Source organism: Vidua chalybeata, chromosome 8 (assembly GCF_026979565.1).
Source record: "Vidua chalybeata isolate OUT-0048 chromosome 8, bVidCha1 merged haplotype, whole genome shotgun sequence".
Taxonomy (NCBI): domain Eukaryota; kingdom Metazoa; phylum Chordata; class Aves; order Passeriformes; family Viduidae; genus Vidua; species Vidua chalybeata.
In genome coordinates this window covers 29,104-53,200 of record NC_071537.1, presented here as the reverse complement: position 1 = coordinate 53,200, position 24,097 = coordinate 29,104, and the positions used below count along the sequence as shown (strand labels likewise).

Sequence of the window (24,097 nt, the reverse complement as noted above, 5' to 3'; positions counted from 1 at the left end):
TTTCACTTTAGATTGAAATGCTGTTAATATTATTGGAGTTCTCTGATGAAAGTTTGATCAATGTAATTTCCTAAGTCAGCTGTGATTTCTAAAAATTTTATACGATTATAGGTTAAAAAAGGTGTGAGTATATGGAGTGTTTCATAATGCAGGTGTATTTAGTGCCAGACACAAAATTGTGCCTAGTCAAAATGTAAATTGAAACCTTTTAGTGGTGTGTGTTACATGATGCTAATACACAAAGCAGTGTTAGTATTCCAGAACAATCTTACAAGCAGGTGTTTAGGACAACTACAGAGGTAAACTAGCTTTGTGGTTATTTCGGGCATCTTTTTGTATCCAAACTCGTGAGCAGGAAGAAAACATTGTTGAAACTCCTGCTGAAGTCAGAATGGTGAGGAATTAATGCGGGGTAAATTATGTTGAAATGCAGCATAAATGCAGCATTTAAAGAGCAGAGCAAGCACTTTCCTTGCGTATTTAGAATGAAAGCCGCTGCAGGGCCAGCAGCTCTGTGTACTGCTGTATCGCTTATAGCTGCAGCTCGACAGCTTTTACCAGCAGGGCCCGTCTCTGAGTGCGGGGGCTCGGGCCGGGTGCCGCCCTTGCCGGCGGTGGGCGCGGGGCCGCGCGGGCCGGGGGCGGTGCTGAGGGCTCGCACCATGGCGGGCGCGGGCGGGCGGGCCTTCGCCTCGGCCACCTCGGAGTCTCACACGGGCCGCGGCTCTTCCACGCCGGGCGTGGGCGGGCGGGCGGGGCAGACACCCCGCTACACCCTGGGGCTTCTGCAGACGCCGCACAGCTCGGAGAGCACCGGGGGCTCCTTCAGCGGCGGGGCACGGCCGGGCGGCTCCAGCGCGGAAGGCCTCGCAGCCTTCCCTCGGGCCGCCGGGAACAGCACGGTGAAGCCGGCGGTTTCCGAAAGGGGAGGTACGGTCTCTGCCCGGGCCTTTATCTGTTTCCTTCTGCTGTCTTTGCTCGGTTCGGGTTCCGAAAGAGCTGTTAAAAGCGGTCCTTACTGAGATGGGGTAGCAGCAGCTAGCCTTCGTAGCGACCTTTGTCATTTAGCTGGCCAGAACAATGGAAATAATTCCTTACAGATTCTAAAGGAATCTCTTATTTTCTTTGAATAGTAGTAGCTAAGCTCTCTGGTGGGAACAATAAACGTGTTTGAATTGCTGCACAGTGTTTGTTTTACAGGAGAGGAACGAAACATTGGTTATGAGTTTCGGATTTGTGTTTGATTTGTTGGTTGTTTCGGGAGTTTTGTTGTTTTTTGGTTTTGTTTTTATTTTACGCCTGACTTTGAAATAGTTTTAAGAGCCTGTCGGTCTCGATGTGTGGTAAGAATGTTGTGTTCCTACAATGCAATACTACTATTTGCCATCCTTCATAAAAATCTACTATCAAAGTCTGTTTCTTGGCAGGCAGCAAAAAAAGTTAAAATTGTGCCGTTTTCAGACAAAAAGAAACTATGAAAAGAGTTGGAAATTATTTTAATGTTGGCGAATGGCTGCAGGAGTAGGGCCATGGGTTGATGGAACAATTGTTCCAGCAATCCCCTGTTTAAGACCCCAGAACCGAGCACTGTGCCTGGCCTGAGAACAGCACACATCGCATGTACAGATAGCAAAGACAACATATCCTTGAGATATAAGTTGTACAAGAAGAAGATGTAAAACAAGATGTACCTAGCAAAATAAGATGTACCAAGCTAGAAGATGAAGAACTTGGCTGCAGCTGCAACTACAAGTAGGAGAAACATGTAAAAATGACCCTTTATGAAATAACCAATGAGAGCTTGTTGCTGAGTTGCTATGACTTTACTTGTAGAAAACTATATAAACTAACAAGATCTTTGAATAAAGTGTAGCTTGCTTATCAATCATATTAATTGTGTATTTGTCTTTCCTCACCACACTTGCTGCAATGAATTCTGATATACATGTATCTCCATTCTGTATAAATTGGAAATTTGGTAAAATGCGTTTGGGTAATATATATGACTACTGAGGAATCCTAAAAAAAAAACCCCACACAGAATGCTAATTAAAATAGGGCATGACTTAAATGTTGAGTTTGAGAAATACCTGCATATCATTTGGTTCATCTGGTCTTTAAAATTACTGTTTTCCCTCTGTGAAGCCAGAGTCAGTACCTTCTACAGGAAGTCTCTTCTGCCAAAATTTGGACTGAACTTATGCCAGAATCTAAGTGAATACTATTTTTAAAAAATTATCAGTTTGCATTGCAATGCTGATGTGTCCACTGTGAACAAAGTCCCCAGCCAAAGAGTCTGAGCTAATATTTTTATCACTTGTCACAGTTTTAAGATTAAAAAAAGCTCCCAACCAAAAAAACACAAAGAAAATCCCACCTCACCCTCCAAAAAACCCGAACAAACCCCAGAACCCCAGTACAGTAAATATTTTTCTACCAGCCAGCCTTGATAAAAACTCATGCAGTTAATTGGTAATCTAAAAACCAATACTTAAGTATTTTGTCCTGCATGTCAATTTTTAATGTAATATAAGAGACAGAAACATTTGTATTTGCATGTTTTATAATACCTGGAGTTTTTTTAAGTGGATCTGCTATTTATACTTTCATTCATTTTTTAAATCTTAGCAGTTACCTGAATTAGATTAAGGATGTCTTCGGTCATCTCGGGAGAATTAAAAACAAGTTAATTACTTAAATAATTTATTGGAAATTTAAAATGTTCTGAGACAGAGATATTTTGTGGGACTTAAAAAACATAGGTAGATCTTAAATGCCTGTGTGAAAGAAACTGCTGTTAACAAATACATCCCAGATTACTGTATAATTTCTGATAGTTGATCCCCATAAATTCAAAATATTATCATTCATAGGTGGTTGTTTGTTTTCTTTTATTGTCCTGTTTTTTAAAAGGAATGCTCAGCTTTTAAAAAAAAGGTTTTCAAAAACACATGTGGAGGTTTAGACAAAGATTTTTCAAATTATGGACAAATGTGAGATACAGTTGATTTAAAGCATTCTTTCATAAATTTAGAATTCATTAGAATATGAAATGATACTTAGTAAAGTGACTTCTGCTGTATTATTTCTGTTCAAAAATATAAATAATTTTTTTATTAGCACTGCAGGTAATCTCACTGTAAAAAACAATCATATTAATGCAAGCTTGTTTTCAAAGCAGTCTGATTTATTTCATTTTATACTCTGGGGAGCTTTCATAGAATGATATTTTGTTTGGATATCTCTATTTCTGCTAATAAAAAATGAAGTTTTGTAAGATGTTTTTTGTATAATGCTTTCTGAATAAAAATTTGTTGTGGCTGTTTTCATAATTTACTTAATTTTCTCCCCTCAGAATCATATTTTGGGGACAAAAGTTCTTGTGTAGAAAATGCTAACACATTGAATTTCACGAGTTCTTCTTCTGTGCGAGGCCTGAATAGCACATGTATAGGAAAAACACCTCTCTCTTCTGGTAGATCTGGTTGCAGAAGCCATACCCCTCTTATGGGATATTCAGGTAAGATTAACAGCTCTTAGAGGAAACAGTCCAACTTATATTTCTGATGTTTTTTTATTAAACAGTTTATTTTTAATTAAAAAGGATGCCGCCAAGGAACAATACACGGACAAGAATATACTACTTTATATACTAAGAAGATGTTTTGGTATTGCATCCTCTTGCTACTTACTTTGCATTCATGTTAGAATTCAGACTTTTTTCAAGTTGTCCGAAATCAAATTGTATTTGTGGACATGTGGACATGTTGTTTGGTCACTAAAGAGCCCAAATTCATGCACATCTCCAATCGGGGTACATTTTTAGGCTTGTAATGTGTTAGACATCTTATATAACATAATTATCAAGTTTCTTGATGCAAGTTTTATGTATTTTGTGTTGGCATGCTCAGAGGTGTAGAACACTAGTTCTCCAGAACACTTAGTAGCTGATGGTACATCTTGCAGTGCTTCGTATGAGCAAAATGGTGTTACAGCATAATGATGCCTTGTGCCATGCTTTATGTATCATATGTGCTCTGGTAATGCAAAAGTAATGGGATTTAAAGTTAGTTCTTTCACAGTCTGACTAATCATTATCAGTTCAGTCTTTAATGTTCTTAAAGACTGAACTGATAATGATTCTTTCCCGCATCTGTATATTTGTTTATCCTTGCTCTGTCGTTTGTGATGCTCGTTGATCAATCTGCAATTAATCTGTATTGAATGCAACTGAATATATTTGACTGTTTTACAGTTACATCCTCATCTGCAGTTTCTGCTCATTCTGTTGCATCGGTTATTGTAGCTGTAGTAGAAGGAAGAGGCCTTGCCAGAGGTGAAGTAGGAATGGCCAGTATAGATTTAAAAAATCCTGAGATGATATTATCACAATTTGCAGACAATACAACTTATGCCAAGGTATTTTATGGCCTAATTATTGTGACTTACTTTGTTGAAAAAAGCTTATGACCAATGGAAAGTTAAATTTCTAGTTTGTGGAAGAGATTTCTCAGAAGTGGAAGTAACAAATTCTAGAAAATGTGCAGTGTTGAAAAGACTGCTATTTTCGTTACTGTGCCTCAGATATTAAAGAGGCAAGAATGTTTTTCAAAAGAAAAATAGCCTTTCTGCAAAATACACTGTTTGTGGGACTGACATGCCTCGTTTTGAAGAGCATTGGGCAATACATGATAGTAGAACTTGCAAGTGTTCTTCACCAGGCAAAACAACTGTGAGAACAGAAGTGCATAAATGTGTGTGTGTGTGATAGAGTAATTATAGTTCTGGGGTTGGTTACATAAATATTCTGTCTCAGTTTGAAATGAAATTCACTCAATTTGCAGCCAGCACTACATATTCTGCATTAATTTGGTGAGTAATCTCTGGTTTATGCAGCAACGGCATTAGTGAAACATCTTATCTTGTGGGTTATTTTGTAGTTATGCATGCTAGAAAATAATGTGGCTTGTAGCATCTTTACAATATTCAAAGAAACAAATGCTCTATTAGGACAGTAAGTAACTCTGACTCAGGATATAAACAACCATCTAATCTGTTTACTAAAACAGGTGTTGTATAATGTTGTACAATGCATATTGTACAACACTGGTGTACATTGCAGTTGTTGTGTAATGTACAATGTTGTATAATGGGTTTCTTTGTTTTATTTTCAAGCATTAGTGCTGATTCTAAAATACAAGGGTTCTGTATTTTGTTATTGCTGGTCATTATTGTCTAAAATATTTGAGATTATATCATTCTTTAAATTGAATTTTTTTGAATTTTTGTCTAGGTTATTACTAAACTCAAGATTTTAACACCACTAGAAATAATAATGTCAAACACTGCCTGTGATGCAGGGAATACAACAAAATTATTCAGTCTGATAATGGAGCATTTCAAGGTAAGATCTAAAATTTCATTCAATATTTTAGAGTTCTTGTTGATCACTTTTATATGATGGTTGATTTAAGAGTTTTACACAACTTTTAAAATCTTAAGATTTTGTTTTCTATGATTTTCAGGGATACATTTAGAATGGTAGTGAATAAACTAAATGCAGCTCCCATGCTGCTACTTCTAATAGTGATAATTACAGAGATAGGTATATTGCTGATGAAAGCTGAAAGTTTTGAATTTGAGGCATTGGGTAATACCAAACCTAGGAAAGATACGTAAATTAAAAAATCAAGCATTCTCCTTTGTTCTCTCAACCTGATAAATCAGTGGGGCTGATGTATCATAGAATAGGAAAAAGCACTGTCCGGGTAAAAGAGGATAAAATGAACTAGTATAAGTGATTTATGCATATTGAAGCCTCAGAACCTTTAAAAAAAACCTATTAATTACTACCTGAATTGCTTCATTGCTGCAGAGATGATAGCTTCTTCATGAGTACTCTTTACTTCCTGACCTCTCTCCTCTTTCTCTCTCACATAAATCACTTGTGTATCGTACACCTCCAGTTACATTGACCTGCTTCTGCTAGTAAGCTAGAATGAATACTTCTATGAAGACAGATTGCAGAATCAGTTGATAGATTTCTTGGAAACATGTATCACTAGAAAAATAGAAGTCTCTCTGATGTAACTTCTAAAACTATTCACTTTCATCCCCATCTTCACAGAATGTGACTTTTACAACTGTCCAGAGAAAATACTTCAATGAAACAAAGGGTTTGGAGTACATAGAACAATTGTGTGCATCTGAATTTAGCACCATTTTCATGGAAGTCCAATCAAAGTATGTTTAAATAAGGAAAAGCATACTATGTCCAGATAAGTTTTTAACAAAATCATTTTATGTACTCAGTACATATATCCGTGTCATGTTGCAAAAGTTAGAAAACTCTTTTGCCCTCCAATGTTTCTGATATACATAGAAATATACATAGAAAGCCTATTACAGTTGAGTGTTTTTTTTCGAGTTTTCACAGCTTTCCACTTCGTTGTTTTCATTCTTTCTTTAAAGATACCTTTCAAGAGCTGTGGCTGCCTTTCTTTCTGGCCTCAGCAAGCATTTTCTATGTATCAACAATTTTAAGTGTTGATACTTGGTGACCAGGGTCTTCAAATCACATGTGTCTGTTGAAATACATATGTTCACAATACCAGTGATATAGTGTAGGCTATCAAGTGTACAGAGACTCAAACATTTATGAATATTTGATTTGCATGAATATATGTTCACTAGACATGGGATTGTGCGTATTTGAAATATACGGCTTTTTCTGTGCTGTCAATTGCAGCAGTTGCCAAGCCACAGTAGTGTAGATGTTATTTCTGTAGTGCACTACTTTTGTGGTATTTCTGTAGTAGTATTCAACATTCATAAAAGATTGTTTCTTTCCAAGGTATTACTGTCTTGCAGCTGCAGCAGCTTTGCTCAAATACGTTGAATTTATCCAAAACACCGTTTATGCTCCTAAATCACTCAAGGTTCGTTTCCAGGGGAGTGAGAAAACAGCTATGATAGATTCATCATCAGCACAAAATCTTGAACTAGTGATTAATAACAGAGATTCTCGGTAAGAATAGTTTTTTCAAGTTACGTTTTTATAAAGATGGATTTCTCTAAGTTTCCTTGATATTTGTGTCAAAGAGCTGACCGTTATATTTATTTCTATATGAGGGAACTTGCATGCCATTCAGAGCTTCTAGAAAAATATCTTGAAAGAGAAATGTGTTACAATTTAGCACAAAATTGCTAGCACAGGAAATCCTAAAGTGAATTGTAGAAAGAGATGATGCGTGAACATCTTTACATTGATCTGTATGTTTTATTCAGACTTTAAAAATTTATGTATGCAAAATAGTACAGATTGGGAAATGAAAGAGGCAATGTTTCTGCAAATTTCTTATGTTGGATTGAAACACTGACATTTTACTCATTTTACACAAGATACATGCTTCAGCCTTGAAAGGTTGTTTTGTTTCCTTTTAGATCTGATAGTGTAAAAGAGAGTAATTTCTGTAATGATGGGACTGTGCAATGTGATACTTGATTGCATGGTAGTTTTCCACATTGAGATCAATGCTTGGAGCACTTCCTTCATTGGTAGTTAGTTGCCTTGTGGGCAGAAGAAACTTCAAGGCTTGCCTTCTCCAGACTGTTACACTTGTGGTTAGCAAGAGAAATACTTGGAACTTGCGTTTTGCTGCCTGTCAAGTTCTGAGATGTTTAGATATCCTCTTATTCACTCTGATATAAAAAGGGGAGCCTGGAGGTTCCTCACTCCAAGTACTGTTCATAAGAGCTTTCCCCTTGGGGAGATACAGTAGAACCACAGAATGCCTTGCATAAGAAGGTAGTTTTGGAGCAATGTTTTTCTGAAAAAATATTTTTCTATTCTTAATTTCACAGATAGTTTTGTGAGGAAGGTGGTTACAGGAGGAACTGAGCAACAGTAAACTGCTTTAAGTTTCTCTGGATTTTTTTTTTAGCATTATTGATGCGGAATTTTTGCTGATCCATTGGCAAGTTCGAATCAGCCAGACATAGCTATTTTTATTACATAGATCTTACCCCCAAAGCCTGGTTAGATATCTTTGTATTAGGTATCAGCAGGTAAAAGTCACACACCACAGGCACACACCAGAAATACCTAAGTGAAATTTGTGTGCCGGTCTTAATTCTGGAGGGTCTCGTCTCTCTTCATTTAACTGTGCAGGGAAATAAGTCCTCAACTGCGTAAAGATAGGCACTGTGGATGCTCTCCCAAACGCAGAGTTGCACTTAAGTGTTGTCACGGGTTGCGTCATACAGTAAATGCATCTTTAATGCAACTGGGTTTGCATTTCCCCATTATTTTTTTAAATTCTCTTGACTATTGCTTTGCTTTTTTTATACCATGATATTTCGGGGTGTTTCTGCTCACTCTGTCTTGTCTACCTACCTACCTACCTACCTACCTACCTATCTTCATGGTGTTGTTTTGTGTACTTGTATCAGGTTTCTTCCTATTCAAGTTCTGGTTTAAATCAATATATTATTATGGCCCAAATATTTCATGGGTCTTCTTCCAGCCAATAGCATAGAGGATTTCAGGTTTCTAAAACTATTTGACTGTGTAGTAGGTGTAAATATTACAGATGGCTTATTCTGCATAGATGCAATCACCCTTAAGTGTGAAACCCTGGGATATGTAACATGTAAAAGCCATAAAGATGAAACTAATACTTAGAAATTATAAGCATGTCATTTAACTCCTATATTGACTGAAATATGTTCTTTAAAATAATAAACAAAAAATTATTCTCTTTTTGACTTCTAAGTATTTTAAATTATTTTCAGAAATGTATTTCAAAGAAATTATTCTGATTAATATTTGTTCTCTGATTATAACTTAATAATTTGCCTCCTTGTGTAGGGTTGGTTTGTTGATTTTAATTACTTTAATTGAGAGGGAAAATGTGAACTTTACTACTGCAGTAGCAATGAAATACTACTACAAAATATGAATAAAATACTAAGTACAAATGTATTTCTATACTTATATAATTGAGGGCTAATATTATATTAAATTACATGGATTTACCTAGCTTCCTAAACTGCGGGAGTTCATATAATATATATGGCAAATGGGGAGATGCTAAGCATGCCAAAGTGTGCCTCAGATTTGTAGGATACTCTTGCCTGTAAATGTCTCCTGACACTTGCCATCTCTTTTCGTGATGTATTCTTCACATCTATTTTATTTTCAAAGGAATGGTCACACACTTCTTGGTGTTCTAAATTACACTAAAACTCCTGGTGGAAGTCGAAGACTTAGGTCCAATATCCTGGAACCTCTAGTTGATGCTGAAACAATTAACACAAGACTGGACTGTGTTCAGGAATTACTCCAGGATGAGGAGCTCTTTTTTGGTCTTCAAGCAGGTAGTAGTTTATTTTGTAACAGCTAATATTATATTTCTTTTTAAACATTTTTTTTCTAATATAGGAAAGTATGTAGTGTGACTCAGTATGTTTGAAAAGTATTTTTTAATGGTTTGTTAGGTAACATAGTAAGCACTTAATTTTTTGAAGTAATCTATTATATCATAGTGATATTTTTCTCAAGTACTTTGCTTAGAAAAGTTGAATTTCTGTGAAACAGTGTATGGAAGTCTGTGAGTCAGTAGCTTTTTAAAAGAGTTGGAGTTTGTCTCTTTACCTCTATGGCTGGGTATGCATTATGTTTGATGTATACAAGTATATATAATGTATACATGAAAAAGCGAACACATTGCTTAAGTAATACTTGCATATAAATATTTTTTTCCTGTTGCTTCATAAAACAACAGAGAAAGGTAAAATACAATACTAGAATTAGTTCACCTGAAACTGGATCATATGATCTTCAGCTATGTCACAAGAGAAACACAATTCAATCTAAGAAAAAAAAAAAAGTATTTCTGAATTGTCAGATGTCTATCTATACAATAATCACTGCAAGCTTAGGTAGAGTAAGTCATAAGTATAGTTATGACAAAATAATTCAGATATTAGCTATTTTTAAGCTAGTTTTTATCCTGTAAATAATTTGTGACAATAGAATGTAAGAAAAAGATTAGCATTACTATAGCTAATTAATTGTGTGCTTTCAAAGAAAATACATCTTCTTATAATTTCAGTTTAATTTCTGATGTGTATACTTTTGTTTTACAGTTATCTCAAAATTCCTGGATACAGAACAACTACTTTCAGTTTTGGTACAGATTCCAAAGCAGGATACAGTATGTTGCAAAATACACCTTGGAAAAATCAATTATCTGTCCATAACATATAATATATAAATGTGATGTTTATAATTTATCCTAATTTATGCAAATGTACTTCCAAAAATGTTTGCTCTTTTATCACTCCCCACCTTTATTCTTCGTAAGTGTACATTTTATTCAACAGTACTCAGATGAGAGGAATTTTCTTCTTCTTATATTTTTTTCAGCATAAATGGAAAAAGTGTTTAGTGACTTACAGTCCTAGTGACTGTTATGTCTAAGAGCAAGACTATTTTTTCATTAGACCTTGCCTCATATACCAGTCTGCATGTTAGCACATGTAATACAAATATCAAAATGGAATAAACACATGTAGTTCACCAGTGAATCTTGGTTGAGACCAGACCCAACAGTTAACTACAGTGAGCTTGAGGTTACCGAACCTCAGCTTTGTTTCCACTAAGCTTATTGAAACCATGGTGTTAAAAGTTACATTTGCCTATTGTACTCGAGTTGGATATGTCTGCCACTGCTTTTGAGGTTGATGATTCCTTATGTTTATGCTTGTGTGCCAGCATCTTAGATACTCACAGCTCTTTCACCATTCAGTGTCTTCTCACGTGCTGATTTACCTGCTTAGATAAAGGATTTGTCTAATTATAGTTAAAGAAATCAGGTACAGACTGAAACAAGACAGTAGTAATAAATTCAGATAAATCTCTTTAATGACATAATCAAAACCCAGAATCCTAATTCTTCGCAGCTTTCCTTGTAGTAATGTGTAACATGAATTCATGAGTTCATCTTTTATGACTAAAATTGTCACACAGGACGCTTTTACATATGCATAGGACCATGTACACCAAACATTTTTACTGCAGTGTTCTCACTGTTGACTGGTTCCAGTATAGCAGAGCTTACTATTCATACAACAGACATGCTTATTCAAGTGCTAGCTCGGTTGCTTTTATCAAATGCTAGATTAGGCAATTCACTATGTTTCATTCCTACTCTCCATAAAAATTTTCATTGTAAACCTTCCACCAGTCAGCAGATGAGATGCACATCTCAGAAGCCTGCAGTTTCAGTTACTAAATGCAGAAGCCTACAGTTTCAGTTACTAAATGTGTGAGTGGTATGTTCAGCATGAGCACTCTCTTACCCTAAGGAGGCTGTCAATCACACAGAATCACAAAATCACCAGGTTGGAAGAGACCTTCAAGATCATCAAGTCCAACTCATGCCCTAACACCTCAACAAAACCATGGCACCAAGTGCCACATCCAGTCTTTTTTTAAACACATCCAGGGACAGTGATTCCACCACCTCCCCAGGCAGTACTTTAAAAAATAGGTTTGGAAAGGTCAACTTTTTTTTTTAATAACTGCTCTCTCTCAAGGTTATGTCATGCAGTTACAAAGCAGTTAGGAAAAAGCATGAGTTTCTTGGAGGGGCTAATTGTCTTTTTTTTTTTTTTTTTTAATCATATTCATTGCATAAACAACATCTGGCACTTCAATGAGACTCCAAGGGACAAAAGCCTTACACTTCAAAAACTGTGCTTGATCCAGTCTTGCTGAGATGTGTACTTGAAAAATCATATCAATGGTGAAATAATTTACTGCCATTGGGTTGGAGTGTATCATATGCAGAGATTCACTTGTAACACTAGTTCAGTTAAAATTCCTGTAAGAACTAATTAGTCAAAGATCCATTCCACTACCACTTTTTCATGTATGACCACATCAGTTCTTTTGATCTCTGATTCCTTCATGGGACTTAGACCCCATATGTATTTGGACATTAGCATTCTTCCATTCATTTAGTATTTAGCACTGTTTAGTTTTGTCTTTTATAAAAAAAAACTTTATATGACTAAGTTATGAGATGCCCTCAGCCACAAGAGTAAAGAGATATTACATATGAATGAGAAATGATTTCACATGGGGTCATGCTCCTATGTTCATGTGCTTATCTACATTTATCTGTGTTATTTCCTTAAAATTCTTTTGCACAGTGCATGTGTACCGCATATGTTATGCCCTAATGTCAGCAGCAAAATCCTTATCGTGAGTGTTAATGGGGCATACAAAACAAGGTCGAGAGTTTCGGTGAATGAAAGATTTTGAAGAACAGTCATTATTGTGAGAAAAATTTTGAGATATTTACTGGATTTTTTTATTATCTATGAGCAGATGTCTGAGATGTACATATATTAACCAAAGAGAAATCAACCAAACTGGGTTATGTTGTGTTTAACAGTATTAATGGAAAAGGGTGTGAGCCTCATTATAATACATCAGGTATTTGCTTTGAAAAAGTCTACAAATTGTGCAGAGCTTGTAAAGAGTTAAGTATACATAGAAGATGAGAAGTTTTCACAGCTTGGCTTAGCAGGGTGTTCTAGAGTCAGTCATTATCAGTACAAACATAGGAAAATCTTAACTACTGGTGGACAAACTATCACAGCTGGCAGTGTAAAATTTAGGTAAACATTTTTTGTGCAGATGCAAAGTTGTCAAAGTGAGCTTATGGAATTTTCATTAAATGTATAATCTCGTTACTGTTAAGAATATGAGTTCTCCTGGTTCTTAAGTACTTTTTAGAACAGTCGTACAAACACCTTCAATATTCGGAAAATTTTTCAACAGGTTAAAACTGCCGAATCCAAAATAACTAATTTAATCTACCTGAAGCATACCTTAGAACTTGTGGAGCCTCTGAAAGTAAGCGGTCTTCATTCTTTTTTTTTTTTTTTTAATGAAGTACAGACCATTTTGTCCTTATTTTTATGAAGTACAGTTTATTAAATTTCACAGAATATCTCAAGTCGGAAGGGATCCATAAAGTAAAAAAATTATATAATTACAGAGCAAAATACTGCCAACATAGTTCATTGATTCTTAATGCCAAATAACGGAATTACGCATTTGTGTCTATGCTGCGAAGAGCAGGATTCCTACCCTTACCTGGATAATACATTATATAACAACATTTAACTGAAACTCCTGCTCAGATTCCACAGACTATTTACAAAAATGCTGATTAGCCTCACTGAATCTGAAAACTTTCAGTCCTTTAAAAAGGCTGCAGAAAGAAGTAACTGCTATGTCCAAATTTTAATCTTCAACAGGCTGCTTTAAGAAGCTGTAAGGCACAGCTGCTAAAGGCTTATTACAATTCTCTTGAAGATACAAGGTATTTCTCATAATACTTAGCTACTGTTGTTAGAAACTCTCATATCAAAAGTGCCCGTAAGATAAAAGATGTTGCATCTTTGCTTGTTTATAGTTATGAGTATAGCTCAATTCTTTTGCTTAAAGCTGATTTTAATTGTCAGAAAATCTTAATTTTCAGCTAATGAGTACAGGGATAAAAGCCAGAGAGTGGAGCAAAAACTCTGCTGTGATAGTGGAGTTGCTGCTAAACTGAACTCCCTTAGAAATAATTCTGAAAAGACAAGAGTAGTGGTTTCCTAGAGTCTCCATAATAATACAAAAATCAAGTGTTGTGTATGGAAAAAAAATGTATATTTGAAAAGTAATTTATAGCTCCCAAAGATGCAAATAGTATTTTCATTCAGACTTCAGTATAGTCACAATTCATTCTGAGGTGAAAATAGAAATGAAATGTAATGTTTTGTTTTAACAGTAGAAAGTTTAAAAGTGGCTTCACTTACTTGTAATACTGTTACTTGTAATTTGGGGATGATACTGCAACTAAAAATCATAAAATATTATGTATCTAACTAGTGATTCAACTGATATTGCAGATTTGGAATTATACTTGAAAAGATTACAAGTGTAATTAATGATGATACAAGATACACAAAAGGATGTCTGAGTATGAGGACCCAGAAGTGCTACGCTGTTAAGCCTAACATCAATGAATTCCTTGACATAGCTCGTAGAACATACACAGAAATTGTTGATGACATAGCAGGTATTTCTAAACTAAAATTTGTATTTATTTGGAGTTTAAAGTAGATTGCACTTGACATATAGAAGCCATGTAATTATATGTGTTATAACCTTCTCATATGTAAAAAGTAGTATTGGTATGAATTGACTGTCATTGATAAGCAACTGAGATTCTCCATTTCTGGACAAAACCTCAGTTTTATTTTAATAAAATTGAACAATTATATGGTGATTTCTATATTCAAAGCTCTGTTAGTCCTTGTTCTATTAAAGTGCAAAAAAGTTGAAGTAATGGAACAGAATTACTCCACCTAAAACATTCTGCATAAAACATGTAAATCTTTGGTTTAGCTTCTTCATTTGAAATATGAGTTCTTTGTTCTTTATATTTTAAGCAGTCTTGATCTATCTGTGGACTACCTTTTAGCTAAGATATTAAGAGTTGGAAAATACGAACAAAAGGAGTTTTACTGTGATGTGCATTACTGTGTTTTACTGACCTTCCTGTTTATCATTATGTCAAAATAGAAGAAAAAAGTTTCATTTGAAACTGATTTCCTCTTTTTTAGTATAAATTACTGATTTCTAGAAAGGACCATCTTAATTTAGTCTATAGTTGGAAACCTAAAAAAGCATCAGAAACTTTAGCACCTGTCATATGTCATGAAGTTCCTGTTTTATTCTAATCCTACATTCATACATAGTGAAAAATACAGATGGTACTAGTTTTGCATTTCTGAAATCTTCCATTAACACTTTCCATCTTTGTGCCAGCACAAGGGGCGGGGGGGGGGGGGGGGGGGGGGGGGGGGAAGGAGAAGAAGGATGTACCTAAATGTATGTAATTTGGGTTAAATCTTTGCATGTGGTATGTAGGTATGATAACGCAACTTGCTGAAAAGTACAGCCTGCCAATGAAAACAAGTTTCAGCTCTGCTCGTGGATTTTTTATCCAAATGAATGCTGATTGTTCAACATTACCTAATGGCCAGCTTCCTTCAGAATTTACAAAGGTATCTGTACAAAATATGTTTTAGCATAATATATTTGTATACTTTATTTACTGTATATAATATAGTAATAAAGTGCACATTATACAGTAAATAACAATAAAAATAATTTCATTGAAGATATTTAGAAGTAAATGAAGTTTTAATTGGGATGTTTTTATAATATAATCAAAAGTGTGCAAATACATGCAATTACATTTTGTGCAAGAATAAAGTTGTATATCTTGCTAATTGTTATCTTAAATGGAATTTTCATAAAAGATTATGTAGTAAAAATGAAACTGGGCTGTTTGTTCTCTTTTGTTTCCCCATATGGTTCCCAGTTTGGTTTTTAGGAGCTGGTTTTCCTTCTGATAATAAGGCAAGCTCTTATTGTTGGTTTCAATTCCCCATAGATCACGAAAATGAAAAACACATATAGCTTCACTTCAGCAGATTTAATAAAAATGAATGAAAGATGTCAGGAGTCCCTGAGAGAAATATATCACATGACCTACTTGTAAGACCTGTTAAAACTTTTTAATATTTGCTAAGTACGTTTATTTTCTCCAATTATCTCTACAGGGGCTTTTAAAGCTCTCTTTCTGTTAAAATATGGCTACTTACAGAAATAGTCTAAAGCAACACTGTTCAAGTGCATCTCCTGAGACAAAAAAACCCATAAATTGTGTATTGTATTAAATATATTTACAAATGTATTGGCATTTATTAATAGAAGTGGTCATCATATAAATTTTTTATCCGTGAATTATCTACACAAAATGGCACAATGAATGCATTCGCTTTGCATCTGTAATGCAGAATTGGTACTTTTAGTTAGTTCCTTATATTTAGAGCAGAACTGTCTATTTCCGTGTCTTGTCCTTGCTGCATGTCGTGTTGCTCTCCTCTCTGAGTCACAACTTAGTAAGTGTAATGTTACCTGTCAGTTGAATGGAAATTCTTTCTAGCAACCATGTAGGGTTTTTTTAATATGAAGATCTAAGGGAATTAGAGTCACATTTCCCATGTTAATAAAACATACTTGATTCCATAGCTATGGAATCAAGTTTTAGTTCATTCTCTGTGTGAAGCGTTCATACGAGCTATTGGTACTTGAGGTGTGTGTCTGGTGTCTGATCAGCAGAATGTTAGCTGAGATGATGGTATAAGATCTTAATTTGCTTCCAAGAAATGTATACATTTGCTTGCATCTGGTATACATGATTGCGTTTTATGAGTGACCTTTTATCCTAAGGTATGCAGCATGGACATTATAATTCCTTTATTTCTGTAAGTTGTATAAAGTGACAGAATGTGCCGTGCAACAGCTAAATCAATGTCTTATTTCAGAATAGTGTGTAAACTACTGAATGAGATCTATGAGCACATTCATTGCTTATACAAGCTGTCCGACATTGTGTCTATGCTGGATATGCTGCTTTCATTTGCCCATGCCTGCACTCTTTCCGATTATGGTAGGTTTCTTCTTTAATTCTGTTATGGGTTAGATAAAGACCCTTCTGATGGAGAATAACCAGACTGTTTTGTATGGTTCCATTTCTTTTTCTGTCTCAGTAGTCTTTAGGTGAGTGTCTCTGCTCTGACTTTGCCAGGTTTACGCTGATGTTCTTTCTGCTTCCGTTCATCGAAATTAAATTCTGCTAGTTAGCTGCCATAAGCCTTCCCAGTCACTCTTCTCAAAATAGTTTAAGGATATCGCTCAAAAGCACGAAGTGTATGGACATTCTCTGTTTATGTTTTTTTCTGTTCCATTAATGCTGGTAGATAAAGAGGAGCCATGTGTAATTGGTTCAGAAAAGAACTGTATTCTGACAGAAATCCATAGAGATAGTTCCAGCATCAAATGGGTCTTTGTAGGCATGGTACATTTCCAAATAATCAGTATGGTAACACATAAGAAAAATAGAAGGAATGCTACTTTCCTGTTTACCATACAAATACAGGGTACTATGTAGAAGTAACAGGAGTCCACGACCCTTGTACTTTATAAAAATATTTCAGCTCTTTTCATTTTTGTTACTGGAGTTCAGCCCTACTTGCTAGGGAACAAAACCACGGAATGTTAATTTAGAAATAAAGTTTTAGTTTGGGGGTTTTTTTTTGTAGTCATAAATCATGAAGGCTTGCATGATAATGAGAATCTGTAACTGAAAGTGGCTGGTAATTCTTCCCAAGAGCTCTGCTCTGGAAGAATTAACTTCATTTCAAAACATACTAGCTTAATAATGTAAAGGTTCCCACACTAACTCCTCAGTGTTTTACATCTTTTTTCTTCATTTAGTTCGTCCAGAATTTACCGATACTTTAGCAATCAAGCAGGGATGGCATCCCATTCTTGAAAAGATAGCTATGGAAAAACCTGTGTCTAACAACACGTACCTGACAGAGGGCAACAATTTTGTCATTATTACAGGACCAAATATGAGTGGAAAATCAACATACCTGAAACAGATTGCTCTCTGTCAAATTATGGCACAGATTGGTGAGTAAGAGTGTACAGTATTCAGTATTTGTCATCTTCTGCAGCACATTTTTTTTCTGGTTAAAAATATTTATAAAGTTGAATGATTTAATTTCCAGAATAACATTATATCTAAATAAAATATTAACAGGTAATTTGTAGTCCATTTTCTTCTACCAGCTCTTGTATTGCTTACAGAGGCAACTCTAGGGTTTTTTTCATCTGCTGCTGGAAACATATGGGGCCCCATCTGTGTGTCTTGAAGCCTCCCCAGTCTATCTTCAGAGAAGCACAGTTGCATGCCCTAGTTCTTTGGAGCCCCATAATCCAATCTAGCATCTTCTGCTAGATTGATAGTGAGTGTCCTTCAAGTATGCTGGTCAGACACATGTGTTAGTCATCCAAAAGCAACGCATGACCTTGAGCATACTTAAATTACATAGAGAAACATGTTTCCAGAGAAGTACAATTAATAGATAAATAATCAACTATTTCAAATAAAAGTATTAACAAATATTGCAAGGTTCTGTTACTAAAGTTACAAAAGGAAACCAACTATTTGTAAAGTCTTAACTGAGATTCATTCCTATATTCAGGAATTTCTCATGACTTTTTTCTTAATGGTAAGTCTGGTAGTACAGGTCAAAGACCTAACTCTGTAGAATGAAGCTGCTTAGCAGTGGAGAATAAAATTTGTCCATCATGCATTTGTGGGTTCAGTCCCCAGTAACTGCAGGTTCTTGAGGAATTGCTCTCAAAACCATGAGTTTACTATGAATAAAGCAGACTGTGAAGTTTTTGGCAAAAGGTTCCTGTTTTTTCCTGTTCGGTAAAACTACTATGCTTTGAAGTCTGATAAAGGCAACATCATCTTGATTTTGGGAAACTAACATTACTTGGGATTAGTAAATCAGTGGCCACAGAAATGTAAAACAATCCCAGAGTTCATTGTTTTCTCTGCATCCCTTTAGACTGACAAATAGCTTCAAGCACATGATTTCTTACAAGCTTCACTGATAAGCTTCTTTAATTATCCTACCTATATAATAACTTTTTTCTTTATATAATTAATAATATAATTTAAAAATAAATTATAAATTAATGGTAGAACATAATCTTACAAAACTTTATCAAATTAGATGCTTTCTCTTCTGTGCACAAAAACCAAGTGTGAAAGTAACTTTTTTTCCCCCAATTATGTATTCAGGCAAGTGTTATAGTGATGAGAGAAACTCGTATTTTACTTACTTTGTAGGTTCTTATGTCCCAGCAGAGTATTGTTCTTTTCGAATTGCAGAGCAGATTTTTACCAGAATAGGAATGGATGATGATATTGAAACAAATGCATCAACATTCATGAAGGAAATGAAAGAGGTATGAAATATAGCTGTCAAGGTCCAAGGCACATTTTTATTGTTAAGCTAATAGGAATTGTACTACCTTAGTTCCACTGAAAGAATGTACTTTGTAAAACAGTCAAAAATTCAGCCTTCCTCTCTTTTATGATAAACCGCAGAAAACTAGGCATCTCTTAAATAGAAAGATATTCCAGTGTGAGTGAAAATCAGTGCTTTGTTGGATAGTACTTCCAACATTTTTGGGTCAGCTTAGATGTTAAATTATCATTTGTAGGGGCCTAAGCTCTCTCAATTTCCTCTCACAAACTGACACCATTTTGAGGGTAAGTGGTATGTTTAGTGGAAAAGAGGAAGAATGCTGTAGTATGAGTCTTTGCTTGATTAGAATTGACAGCTGTTTGAAAGCTTGAAAAGGTAAAATTGCTGTATCTCAAGAGATTTTTTTTTTTAATTTCTGCATTATGTTCCATCTGAATAACATACAAAATTCCTTTTCAAAAATCCATATTTACAGGAATGATAACACTTTGAATACTTTTCTAGATAACGTACATCATACAAAATGCTAATGATAAATCACTCATCATTATTGATGAACTTGGCAGAGGTACCAGTGCTGAAGAAGGTATTGGAATTTGTTATGCTGCCTGTGAATATCTGTTGAACTTAAAGGTAATTCTGTTTTAAAGGAATTTAAGCCTTAGAATTGTTTTGTCATCCTGAAAGTAAATACAGTATTTTCTCATAATTTAACATCAGTTCTACAAAAATTTCTTGGCTAAATATGGTATTTTGCATAACGGGTGAATAGTAAGAATTGCAGTGATAGAGGAAACACGCTGATATAAGCTGCAGTTCTGTTCACTGGTTGTTGTGATTTAACCCCAGTCGGCTGCTAAACACCACCCAGCTGCTCGCTTGCTCCCAGGTGAGAGCCCAAGCCTGAGAACCTGTGGGCTGAGATAAAGACCGTTTAGTAAGTAAGAAAAGCCATATGCAGAAGCAAAATAAGGAATTAATTCACTGCTTCCTATCAGCAGGCAGATGTTCAGTCGTTTCCTGCAATGCCATTTCCTCACAGTGACTGTTACCAGAATGCCAAATGTCCCTCCTTCCTCACAGTTCTTATTGTGGTGGTGTAGTATGGTGTGAGATATTCCTGGGGTGAGTTTGGGTCAGCCATCTTGGCTGTGTCCCCCCACAGTTCCTTGAACAACCCCAGCCTGTTTGCTGGTGGGGCAGGGTGAGGAGCAGAACAGCCCTTGGTGCTGTGCAAACGCTGCTCTGCAGTGGCTAAAACATGGGTGAGTTATCAGTACTGTCTCGTTCACAAATCCAGAGCAGCGCAACACAAGCTACTATAAAGAAAACTAACTCTAGTCCATTTAAAACCAGAACACTGGTCACCATAACTTGTTTTTGCAAGCTTGTCTAGAAAGAGAATAACCCAGTCTGTTTAGTTTGACTTACTTAGTTTAGTTTTAGTTTTGCTTTACGCTTGAATGTTAAAAGTGAACCTCTTTACCTGGTGGCTACCTTTCAAAGTACAGTGGTAGTTCCACAGAACTTATTAATTGGTCACAGAGGTTAGAAACTTGTTTAGAAAAGGGGAAGATAATTTTAGATGGATTGCAAGTTTTACCTCTGTTGCTAGTTATGTGATCAATCTCAGGGGTCTGTTATGAGCCTTTTGAGCGTGCAGGTGTTTGTTTCTCCTCAGAGTTTATTCAGAGTACTTTTGAGGATTTTTTGGTTTGAAAAGCTCAGATACTTTCTGTCACTTGTACTTTTGATAAATAATTCCTTAAGAGAATTAAGCAACCATTTGACAGTCATTCCAATCCACACCAGTCAGATGTTGTAAGCATCATGGATTCTCTTTCATTTCTGATACTGTTTTCCTTCTATTTAGAAATGAGCAGAAGAATCCTCAGTTGGAAAAGATGTACTTGCCAATGGTAGAACGCATCCCTTAAGGATTTTCATTTGCTTTAGTAGTGTAAAAACAGCTTTTCAGCGTTTTGGAGGAATACCTGGACATCTGTGAAATTATTTAATTTTTCTTATTTATTGTAATTTATTTCTGGATCATTGCCGAAAAAAATTTTCTTTCTTGTTTCCTTATTTAGGCATTTACACTGTTTGCTACACATTTCCTGGAACTATGTCATATAGACGCTTTATATCCCAACGTGGAAAACTACCATTTTGAAGTGCAACATGTGAGAAGCAGTGCTGGAAATGAGAAAATTACTTACACTTACACACTTTCTAAAGGATACACAGAGGAAAAGAACTACGGTAATGGATTCCACTGTGACTTACAGTTGGCAAAAGTTACACAAGATACTATTTCAGTTATTAGGCATCTAACAGTATTTTTTCTGATGACGAGTTTCTCTTGAGTTTGTGTCTCTCTCAGAGAGATATAGAGATCTGCAGATCTATAATTTGTTCCAAATAATTGTGTGTTTTAGGTAACCACATAGTGAGATAGTAGTTTCGGGTAGTATGAAGAACTTACATGATATTTTGTAGTGAAAAAAAATCTTAATGATGTCTTACTGATGCCAGTATCTCCTCGATTCATGTCTGTTTGAATGAGTTGAGCCATTCTGAGCATATACTACTTGAGTTCATTTTATCTGCACTTACAAATATGAATGAATGTTCTGTAGTGATTTAAAGATGTGTCTGCCATAAGCAGTGATACGACTGGTTAACAGCAGGTCGGCCCTTTTCGATTAGCAAAAATCAATCAAGTTTCTTTAAAAAAGGAGAGGAATTTTACAGTATATTAGGCTAAGACAATTTTGAGAGGGTCTACAAAAGCATCAGTATTTTCTGAAAAGTGGATTTACTTCTCTTTTAACTTCAGAATAAATTATAGTGTAGATTGTGCAGCTTGAGTAATTATGGGTCAATAAAGAAAAGATTGAATGACAAAGATGTAAAGAAATCTGTATGTTTCCAAATACTAGATTCGGATGTTGATTGCTAGATTTAGGTAACATTTAATCAAGAGGAAATTAGCTACACGTGATTTTTGCAAGCTGTTGGTAACTGAAGACTAGAAATTATTCCAGCTAAGCTTCAAGTAACAGGACTTAAAACTTACCTTGATCAGAATTTCAGAATAAATTTGTTTAACTTCGGCAGCACAAGCTCAATTTTAGATGCTACACCACCTCTAACTCCAAAGAGTTGTATGTTTAGAGAGTAATTTCTGAGAACAGGAGACCTTTAGAAACGCAGTGTTTGTGTCTTGGCTTTACCTTACTTGAGCAAAGTCACATTCTAAGAAAGGGTGCAAGGGCTCTTCATGACCCTTTTTCATTTTAAAACCACCCAATGAACCACAGACTTTCCAGGGTTACGGACAAAGGAAAAAGTTAAAAAATCGTGTTAGGGCAGGAAAAAAATGTTTACATCTCTTTCTTACCTCCAGTATCTGGAAGTTTGCCTGTTGGCAACAAAGAAGTTGAAAAATTACATCCCTGTCCACTGGACTTTTGGATATAATTGAGAGTGCAGTTAGCAAAACCTCTGTATTTTCTGCCAAATTAAAAAACCTGAACCGAGAAAACTGTTAACACCATGGTGCTGGTTTTTTTTTTCCTTTTAACCCCCTAATATGTCTCATTCTACCCATTTACAGTATTACCGGCTGTAGCTTGATGTTGAGGTGTGTTTCAGAGATAGCATTAAAACAAAGTAGACATGTTATTTTGTATCTCTCCAAAACCTATTATCTATTAACCAAAAAAATCCAAACCAAAAGAAACAAAAAAACCTAAACCCCCCCACAAACAAACAAAAAAAATCACACAAAGAGAAAATACACCAAAATTATTTTAATTAAAATTAAATCTTTACCCCTTAGAAAAACAGGCTATGTTAATTCTGGAAGACATAAAATGGAAGGTAGGGATAAAAATTTAAAAAATCCTGATTTGTGTTTTATATGTTTAGGGCTAAAAGCTGCTGAAGTGTCCTCCCTACCACCATCCATAATTTTGGATGCAAAGGAAATCACAAGTCACATTGCAAAACAAATTTTGGTATGTAGTAGAAAACTATAATGCTGTATTTCACTGTTTTTATACAGCTCAAATGTATTTTCAGTTTCTGAAGGGTTACAGGATAAGTGCTGCCTATGTTTTAATGAAAACAGATTTCATTAAACTTTATATTTCTGGAACCAGTTCTTAAAGATTATACTGAAGGTCACTGTTAGCTGACAACACAAAATGACCCTTAGGGTAAAGGAGGATTGGGTGTAATGTTTGTATGCAAACCAAGAATTGTGAGATCAAAAACAGGCTGAAAAATAGCTAATACTAGTATTTTTATAATATAACCATTTATTTCGTGTTTTAATGTGTGTATATTTTTAAGAACAGCACAGGCAGGAGACCACTCCTGAGATGATGAAACAGAGAGCTGCATACCAGTTAGCAATGAGATTGGTTCAGACTGCCAGAAATTCTCGACTGGACCCTGACAGTTTGCGTATATATTTGAAAGCCCTGAAGAAAAAGTATGAAGCCAGTTGTGCCACACCCAGAAAAAATGATGAGCAACAGTAATATGTAACATAGGCTGTTCTAATTTTTATGACTGCAAGATGATTCTGGTTTTTCCCACAGTATTAGTACTGTCTTTTCACATGGTGTTATATTTTTAATTATTAATTACACTCAGTAATGGAAGATCATATCCTTTATGGGTTCCCCCCACCCCAACATACCTGGAATAAAAGCATTTGCCTTCTATGAGGAACACAATTCTTTTTAACAAAAATAGTATAATTTTCATCATTTTAGAGCAGCACTGAGAGGGAAGGACTGGGGCAACCCTAAGGAACTCAGAATTTCAGGCATGATACAAAAGAAAGCTCAGATTGCAAAAAGGGAAATGTGTGCCCAAATTACCTCAAAGCAGTTTTGCTGTCTGTTCTTGTTCAGTTGTGTCTTCTGAAAATGAGACCATTTCATTCATTGCGCTGTGCTAAACACTTCTCATAATTCCAGGAAACAGATGATACTAAAATTTGAAGGAATTTGGATGTGTAAAAACAAGCTGTTGTCTCTTCTTCAGAGCAAGGTGTTTGATGTTGACGGTAAAGGTTCTGGGTTTTCTC

General features: G+C 35.4%; 1 protein-coding gene across 6 annotated transcripts; it reads left to right on the top strand.

Annotated features, from left to right (window-relative positions):
• The first annotated feature begins 662 nt into the window (after positions 1–662).
• On the top strand, positions 663–23,727 carry MSH4 (mutS homolog 4). Of its 6 annotated transcripts, none has more exons than XM_053949486.1 (20): positions 663–930; positions 3,356–3,520; positions 4,256–4,419; positions 5,294–5,404; positions 6,128–6,243; positions 6,854–7,027; positions 9,206–9,378; positions 10,150–10,193; positions 12,854–12,928; positions 13,336–13,400; positions 13,975–14,144; positions 14,999–15,135; positions 15,528–15,631; positions 16,465–16,589; positions 17,417–17,617; positions 18,852–18,970; positions 19,498–19,626; positions 21,084–21,255; positions 22,927–23,015; positions 23,358–23,727. In XM_053949486.1, exons 1-20 carry the CDS (start codon positions 663–665, stop codon positions 23,541–23,543), a joined length of 2,787 nt encoding a protein of 928 aa, XP_053805461.1. In that variant the 3' UTR covers positions 23,544–23,727. The 6 variants fall into 6 exon arrangements, with proteins under 6 accessions (XP_053805461.1, XP_053805463.1, XP_053805462.1 ...); XM_053949488.1 differs by having other exon boundaries at positions 10,150–10,217; positions 17,549–17,617; XM_053949487.1 differs by having other exon boundaries at positions 10,150–10,217; positions 18,894–18,970.
• Positions 23,728–24,097: the final 370 nt, after the last annotated feature.

Excerpts from the sequence above, each read along its gene's own strand:
- MSH4 (XM_053949485.1), top strand. The coding sequence starts at position 663 with ATGGCGGGCGCGGGCGGGCGGGCCTTCGCCTCGGCCACCTCGGAGTCT. Across the intron at positions 7,028-9,205 it reads ATTAATAACAGAGATTCTCG|GAATGGTCACACACTTCTTG; the intron begins GTAAGAATAGTT and ends TTATTTTCAAAG. Across the intron at positions 10,218-12,853 it reads AGATTCCAAAGCAGGATACA|GTTAAAACTGCCGAATCCAA; the intron begins GTATGTTGCAAA and ends ATTTTTCAACAG.